The sequence below is a fragment of the Otolemur garnettii genome, unplaced genomic scaffold (genome assembly GCF_000181295.1).
Source record: "Otolemur garnettii isolate 467f Iridium unplaced genomic scaffold, OtoGar3 scaffold00003, whole genome shotgun sequence".
Lineage (NCBI taxonomy): Eukaryota > Metazoa > Chordata > Mammalia > Primates > Galagidae > Otolemur > Otolemur garnettii.
This window is the reverse complement of record NW_003852398.1, coordinates 40,887,015-40,895,401: the sequence shown is the minus strand read 5'-3', so window position 1 is coordinate 40,895,401 and position 8,387 is coordinate 40,887,015. Positions and strand designations below refer to the sequence as shown.

At 43.0% G+C, this 8,387-nt stretch overlaps 2 protein-coding genes and 1 pseudogene across 4 annotated transcripts in view; all 3 read left to right on the top strand.

Moving 5' to 3' along the window:
• Nucleotides 1–118: 118 nt before the first annotated feature.
• Nucleotides 119–8,387, top strand: part of CATSPER3 (cation channel sperm associated 3) — a 42,838-nt gene continuing 34,569 nt past the window's right edge. The window contains exons 1-2 of one of the 2 annotated variants that reach the window (XM_023516185.1): nt 119–344; nt 4,864–5,017. In XM_023516185.1, coding sequence (XP_023371953.1) covers nt 316–344; nt 4,864–5,017 — 183 coding nt within the window. In that variant the 5' untranslated portion in view covers nt 119–315. Of the gene's footprint in view, nt 345–2,546; nt 2,645–4,863; nt 5,018–8,387 lie in introns of those variants that run through there. The other variant, XM_003782321.3, reaches the window with a different exon arrangement.
• Nucleotides 5,189–6,447, top strand: LOC111726939 (heat shock cognate 71 kDa protein-like). The gene has a single exon (XM_023516193.1). The coding sequence runs from the start codon at nt 5,377–5,379 to the stop codon at nt 6,082–6,084; it is 708 nt and encodes a 235-aa protein (XP_023371961.1). The 5' UTR covers nt 5,189–5,376; the 3' UTR covers nt 6,085–6,447.
• Nucleotides 5,377–7,507, top strand: LOC100943922 (annotated as a pseudogene). Its single transcript, XR_152810.3, has one exon. The product of XR_152810.3 is annotated as a heat shock cognate 71 kDa protein pseudogene (transcript).

The window sequence follows — 8,387 nt, the reverse complement described above, 5'->3', positions numbered from 1 at the left end:
TGGATTCGAACCTGCCACCTTAGGTGTATGTGGCTGGTGCCTTAGCCGCTTGAGCCACAGGTGCCGAGCTAATAAGTGAATTTTGTGTTTCAGTGGTAGTTACTTGGAACTGGTAAAGAAATGACCCTGTCCAGAAGGCTGAAGAGTTACCCAGCAGCCATGCCTCTGACTGCTGTCCTTGGCTGTATGTAGCTGAGGTCGTGCTGCCCAAGTTGGGCAGAGTGTGTTGCTACTAAAAAGGCAGAAAAGGTGGCCTTCTGGCTTCTCATCCTAGGATCCCTGTCCTGCCCATCTATCTACAAGAAGACCTACAAGATGATACAAATGATTTCAGTAGGCCCTAGGTAAGCTGTCACCTCTGATTTCCATACAGTTTTCTATTCTCTCAGCTGGAGTTTCATTCCCAGATTGAATATCTTCATCAGTGACTCCAGAAACAGCATGCTGCTGTAGCTGGCTGTGCTGATGTAGTATGCTATATGCTGAGAACAACTGGGCCCTTCTCAATTTAGCTATATTCTCTGCTGCTTTCAGCTGGCTATCTTTCCTCACCCCTGTAAGCACTGTGAAGTAATGCTTTACATCTTTTAATCTCCTCTCTGTTTTTCCTGGAAGGTATGCTTTGGTGCTTAAAGAGGGAGTGCACATTGCTGACAATTAAGAGCTTAAATAAATAATAAACAGAGAAGGCATAGAAGCATACCATTAACGGTTCCTGGAGATGAAATCCCCTATGCCCAGCTGTTTGAGTGAGCGCAAGGATCCCTGATGCCACTGATCTGTATATTCTTATCACACAGGCTTGCTGAGAGCCTTCTGTGCCTCAGGGGATTAGGTACATTGACGTGTAGGGACAGGTGGAAACAAAGAGAACTGATTCAGGCTGTCTGGGAGCAGCTGCCCCAGGAGGCCACCATGGATGGATGTTGGGCAGGAGCCCCAGAGGCATCAGGAAGCTTATGACCAGAGGGGCAGTCAGTTGTAGGAAGAGCCGATCATGAGGGAGAGGATGTAGAGGGAGAAGATGGAGACGAAGTTTGAATCTAGGGGACATTAGTCAGAGTGGTTTTTAAAGTTTGCTGTTAATAATTTTGTTTTTCTTTTTTTTGAGACAGAGTCTCACTTTGTTGCTCTTAGGAGAGGCTATGATGTCATAGCTAATGGCGACCTCAAACTCTGGGGCTAAAGCGATCCCCTTGCCTCAGCCTCCCAAGCAACTGGGACTACAGGCATCCAGCTATTTTTAGAGAGGGGATCTCACTCTTGCTCAGGCTGGTCTCAAACTCCTGAGTTCGAGTGATCCACTGGCCTTAGCCTCCCAGAGGGTTAGGATTATAGGTGTGAGTCACTGCACCTGGCCCTAATGATTCTAAATGGAGACAATGAATAAATATTTCCCAGTTCTGTATATTGGTTGTCAACAAGAATATTTTCCTACCAGGAATGGTCAAAATACACTTGTTTTAGAATACTAGGGACAGCAGAATGGTGGGGTAGTTACCTCCCTTGCTTATGGTCAAGAATGTAGGTTTTTATTAATTTGACCAATTTAGCTATATGTAACATGTTGCTACCCAGATCCCTCTGTTTTGATTTGCCTTAAAAGGCAAAGGAGTGGCTCGGCTCCTGTGGCTCAAGTGGCTAAGGTGCCAGCCACATACACCTAAGGTGGTGGGTTTGAATCCCCAGCCCGAACCCGCCAAACAACAATGATGGCTGTAACCAAAAAATAGCCAGGCGTTGTGGCGGGCGCCTGCGGTCCCAGCTACGTGGGAGGCTGAGGCAAGAGACTCGTTTGAGCCCAGGTGCTGGGGGTTGCTGTGAGCTGTGATGCCACGGTACTCTACCCAGGGGATAGCTTGAGGCTCTGTCTCAAAAAAAAAAGGGGGGGGGGCAAAAGAGTTAGGAGAAGGAGAAAGGGGGAAAGTATATTAATTCCAAGAGTTAAACAGAGCAAAAATCTCTATTACTCTTGTATGTAAAACATCTCTATCCCACATCCCTTCCCTTCTGCAGTTAGCCACCAGGGCATATGTTACCTGCTCCCAGACCCATTAAAGTCTTTCCTTGTCTTTCAAAGTGTTTTCAGTGCTGTGCCCTGGACATGCTCTCTCACTCTAGAACCCCAGAGAACTTTGCTTTCCTCCCGTATATGAAAGTTAACTTTTTCTAACAGGTTAAGAAGGGCCTTTGTTATCAGATGTGGGTACTTCTTGAGGGAGTGTCTTTGTCCTGTCTCTGATGACTCCCAGCTTTAGCCCAGAGCCTCATGGTTGCTGGGTGCTCATAACTGTTTTGCTGAATAGAGGTATTGCCAGTCTCCTGGGGAAGAAAGGACCTGCTGATAGACATGCTGGGGAGCTCACTTCTTCAGGGGCCTGTAGGCCAGTGACACACTGGAATGCCCGCCAGTGACTTCATAAAGCAAGGATTCCCTTCACGGCGCTTCTCTGCTGCCTCTTGGAATCCAGATGTCAAGGAAGTCCTTAGGCAGAGGTTTTCTGTTGGATGATAAAAGGAAGGAATAAACATTGAAAATTTGGAAAATGTCTCAATCCTTTAACCGGAGCTACTCGAAACCCTCTTCTAGTTCACAGTCTGATACTACACCGATGAATTTCTGGACAAGATTCAGGAAATTTAAGTAAATATTGTTTGTCTCCATTCCTTGTTAAGAAATGTACAATGGGAAGTATGGGGGCAGGGTGTCAGTGTTCTCAGCCTATTCCCTCAGATACTCTAAATCTTGCTTCCCAAATTGAGGTGCTTGTCCTTGACAAATGTTGTTCCTTCTTTTGGTGAGGTTGACATACTGTTGCTTGACCAGACTAGTTTGACTCAGTTTTGCCCTGCCCTGCCCTGACCTGCCCCACCCTGCCTTTCTCTCCCCTTCCTCTTTCATTTTTTTTTTTTTATATAGTTGTTCTGTCAACTAGGCTGTAGTGCACTGACCCTCATCCTAGCTCATTGTAACTTCAAACACTTGGGCTCAAGTGATCCTCCCCCCTTGCTGGGACTATAGGTGTGCACCACCATGCCCAGCTAATTTTTTAATTTTTATAGAGATGGGGGTCTCATTGTGGTCCCCAGACTGGTCTCAAATTCTTGGCCTCAAGCCGTCCTCCTGCTTCAGCCTTCCAAAGTGCTGGGGTTCCAGGTATAAGCCACGGTGCCCAGCTAGTTTTGTCCTTTTCTATCTATTACCTACTGTGTTAGATAACTGGAAGACTTTTGGGGGGGAGGGGAATGGGTAATAGTCCCCATCTCAAATCAGATGATGAAAATTGCACATTGTTTTTATAGATTAGGAAAATATGTGTTTGTTACATATAATGGGGGAGTACTATATACTCTTTGAGAAAAATTGTAAAGTATAGGTAAATATAAATAGGAAAACGAATCACTTATAATCTCATCATCCATAGGTAGACATTTTCAACATTTTGGCATATTTCCTGCTGAATTTCTTGACCTATTTTTGTACAGGTGCCATAGTTTTGAACAGAGACTTTTATATCTTATTTTTGTGTTTTGTTATCCAGTGGGTCATAAGCATTTTTCTAAATCATGAAAAATGCATAGACATATTTTAATGTCTGTATTTCATGAGATGGATATGCTGCAATTTATTTAACCCGTCCCTTTCATTAGAGTTTTTTTTTGGATACAGAGTCTCAGTTACCCTGGGTAGATTCCTGTGGTGTCATAAGTCACAGCAACTTCAAATTCCTGGATTTGAGCAATCCTCTAGCCTCCACTTCCCAAGTAGCTGGGACTACAGGTACCTGCCACCACACTCAGCTGGTTTTTCTGGGGGTTTTTTGCAGTTTTTGGCAGGGCTGGGTTTGAATCCGCCCCCTCCAGCATATGGGGCTGGCACCCTATTCCTTTGAGCCACAGGCGCCACCCTGGTTTTTCTGTTTTTAATAGAGATAGGGTCTTGCTCTTGCTCCGTCTGCTCTTGAGCTCCTGAGCTCAAGTAATTTACCCACCTCAGCCTCCCAGAGTGCTAGGATTACAGGCATGAGACACTGCAGACAACCCCTTTTCATTAGACTTTTAAATTGTCTTCAAATTCTTAATACTATAATACTGGGAAACATGTTTAGGTAGAGTCACTGTATTTCAGGTTTTGTTCTCTTGGAATAGATTGCTTGGGTCAGTGGATCTGAATGGTTCTAAGGCTTTTCAGAAAAGTTGATCAACTTACACTCCTCCAGCAGTTTATTAGAATGCCCCATCATTTTAGACTGTTGACAGCATTAAATATTATCATGTTCATGTCTTTGCTAATTTTATAAACAAAAATAATGGTTTTACATTGCATCCCCCTGATTAGTATTGCTGCTGAATATTTTGGGGGAATTTCATTGGCCATTTGTATTTCTTTCATGAATAGATTATGCACCCCTATTCTCTTAAGGTGTTTAGGTTTTAGTCATTGATTTGTGAAGATATGTATGGGTGGTTATTTGGTTATTACCAGTTTTTCCTAGTACACTGGCGATATTTAGTTTTGCTCATATTCTGTCCCCTGTGCCTGGCATGTGGTTGTCACTAAATAAAGATTTGTTGAATGAGTAAATGAAGATAACCCTTTGTTTTGCTGGAGGAGTGGTGACCATTCTTTTTCAGAGGTCCAGAAGGAGGGAACTGGGTGACTGAGTGAGGACAGACTATTGATGAGCATCATCCATATTTCAGTGGTCATTATTCAACATTTCATTGCTACTTAAAAGTATATATAAATTTACATTCCCAGAAGGGGGAATGAAGATCCTTGCCTCTACACAAAGGTGTGCATTGTGTAGGGATCTAGCCCTGTTACAACATAATTGTACCTCTTATTCAACTTCTTGACAGGAGGAAAGATACTCAGTGCCGGGCATTTGTGAAGAAAATCGTAACAGGTCAGCTTTTTAAGGTACTTATGATTAGCACCGTCTCATATAATGCCTTTCTTATGGCCTTGTGGACCGATCATAAGATAAGAAGCCGCCTATTCAGAGTTTTTGAGGTAAGCAGAAAAAATGGGCTCATTTTCTTCTGTTTTACTTGTTTTATTTCTGGAAATGTTAAGATTTCAAAGACATTTTTTTCTTAAGTTTTTGTAGAAATTCTAAGGACCTTTATAATATACTCTAAAATCTTTGAGAATGGTGGTAGGAGTAGCAGTGGTGACATAGTTTTTAAATCTTCCTGAGTCCCTTTTTAAAAACAGAGAGAACAACTAGATAGTAAAACCAAGAACCTACGGGCAGCATTTACAGTAAGACTAGTTAAGAAGTTTTCCTCGGGTCTCATTGAACATGGTGGCAGCTCCTGGGTCTTCTGTGTGTCCTACCTAATCTGTGCCAGCTCTACGAGTAAGCAACCATGTCTAAGGGACCTGCGGTTGGTATTGCTCTTGGCACCACCTACTCTTGTGTGGGTGTCTTCCAGCATGGAAAAGTAGAGATAATTGCTAATGATCAGGGAAACCAGACCACTCCAAGTTATGTTGCCTTTACTGACACAGAACGATTGATTGGTGATACTGTGAAAAATCAAGTTGCAATGAACCCCACGAACACAGTTTTTGATGCCAAGCGTCTGATTGGACGCAGGTTTGATGATGCTGTTGTCCAGTCTGATATGAAGCATTGGCCTTTCGTGGTGGTGGATGATGCAGGCAGGCCCAAGGTCCAAGTAGAATACAAAGGAGAGACAAAAAGTTTCTATCCAGAGGAGGTGTCATCCATGGTTCTGACAAAGATGAAGGAAATTGCAGAAGCCTATCTTGGAAAGACTGTTACCAATGCTGTGGTCACAGTATCAGCTTACTTCACTGATTCTCAGCGTCAGGCTACCCAAGATGCTGGAACTATTGCTGGTCTCAACGTTCTTAGGATTATAAATGAGCCAACTGCTGCTGCTATTGCTTATGGCTTAGACAAAAAGGTTGGAGCTGAAAGAAATGTGCTAATCTTTGACCTTGGAGGTGGCACTTTTGATGTGTCAATCCTCACTATTGAGGATGGAATCTTTGAGGTCAAATCTACAGCTGGAGATACTCACTTGGGTGGCGAAGACTTTGACAACTGAATGGTCAACCATTTTATTGCTGAGTTTAAGCACAAACATAAGAAGGACATCAGTGAGAATAAAAGAGCCGTCCATCGCCTCTATACTGCTTGCGAACGTGCTAAGTGTACTCTATCTTCCAGCACCCAGGCCAGTATTGAGATTGATTCCCTTTATGAAGGAATCGACTTCTATACCTCCATTACCCGTGCCCGAGTTGAAGAATTGAATGCTGATCTGTTCTGTGGCACCCTGGACCCTATAGAGAAAGCCCTTCGAGATGCCAAACTAGACAAGTCACAGATTCATGACATTGTCCTGGTTGGTGGTTCTACCCGTATCCCCAAGATTCAAAAGCTTCTCCAAGACTTCTTCAATGGAAAAGTACTGAATAAGAGCATCAACCCCGATGAGGCTGTTGCTTATGGTGCAGCTGTCCAGCAGCCATCTTATCTGGTGACAAATCCGAGAATGTTCAGGATTTGCTACTATTGGATGTCACTCCTCTTTCTCTGGGTATTGAGACTGCTGGGGGAGTTATGACTGTGCTCATTAAGCATAATACTATTATTCCAACCAAGCAGACACAGACCTTCACTACCTACTCTGACAACCAGCCAGGTGTGCTCATCCAGGTTTATGAAGGTGAGCGTGCCATGACCAAGGATAACAACTTGCTTGGCAAGTTTGAACTTACAGGCATACCTCCTGGTCCCCGTGGTGTTCCTCAGATTGAAGTCACTTTTGATATTGATGCCAATGGCATTCTCAATGTCTCTGCTGCAGATAAGAGTACAGGAAAAGAAAATAAGATTGCCATCACTAACGACAAGGGACGTTTGAGCAAGAAAGACATTGAACGTATGGTCCAGGAAGCTGAGAAGTACAAGGCTGAAGATGAGAAGCAGAGGGACAAGGTTTCATCAAAGAACTCACTTGAGTCCTATGCATTCAACATGAAAGCAGCTGTTGAAGATGAGAAACTTCAAGGCAAGATCAATGATGAGGACAAACAGAAGATTCTTGACAAGTGTAATGAAATTATCAACTGTCTTGATAAGAACCAGACTGCAGAGAAGGAAGAATTTGAACATCAGCAGAAGGAGCTGGAGAAAGTCTGCAACCCCATCATTACCAAGTTGTGCCAGAGTCCCCTGAGAGTTGTGCAGGCGGAATGCCAGGGGACATGCTAGGAGGAATGCCTGGGGGCTTTCCTGGTGGCGGTGCTCCTCCTTCTGGTGGTGCTTCCTCTGGCCCCACCATTGAAGAGGTTGATTAAGCCAACCCAAGTGTAGATGTAGCATTGTTCCACACAGTAAAACATTGAAGGATCCAAATTTGTAGCAAATTATGTGGCAGATTTAAAGTTGGGCTGTTACAGTGAATTATTGGGCATTTTCAATACTTGAATATGGAACATGTGCACAGGGGAAGGAAGTAACATTGCACTTTAAAAGCACCGTATTGTAAGTGGAAAATACAATGTCTTAAATAAAGCTGTATTTAAAATTGGCAAAAAAAAAGAAGAAGTTTTCCTCACTATAAGCCACAAGAACTGCATGGTATTAGCCTTTGTGGACGAGGAAACAGAGAGATGCCATTAAATATTCATTAGAAAATGTGACGGGCTGATGTGAGAGTAGTATCTGACATCAGGAAGAGTGTCGTCTAATCTGATACTGGCTCAGAGCAAGAGGTTTTTGGTAATTGCTAAAGGGGCCAGTGCAGTCCAGACACTATGACCAGCCAGAGCTGCCCGTAAGAACAGGACTCCATACTAAGGAGAAATATTGGAAATGGAATAAAAGTTGAGCAGATTCAAGACAGAGATAAAGGAAGAAAAAGTTCAGATAAAATTAGAGTAAGGGAACAGAACCAGCAAACCTCAAAGACCAAGCTACTATATATATATATTTTGAGACACGGTTTTGATTCTGTTGCCCAGGCTAGAGTGCAGTGGCATCATTATACCTCACTGCAGTCTCAAATTCCTGGGCTCAAGTGATCCTCCTGCCTTAGCCTTCTGAATAGCTGGACTACAGATATGTACACCATGCAAATATTTCAAAATCCAAGAAGATTTGAAACCTGAAACACTTCTAGTCCCAAGCATTTCAGATAAGGGATATTCAACCTGTAGAGAATAAAAGCCCACTAAAAAGATATACCTCAAACAGATAAAAACTGTACCATATAATTTTAAAGCACATGATTTTAAAACGAGGCAAACGTTTAAGAAAATGATACAGGATAGAAAAGAACAGAAATGAAGTGACAAAACTCAGGAAAGAATTGGAAAGAAAAGAAAAATTTAAAAAATGGGA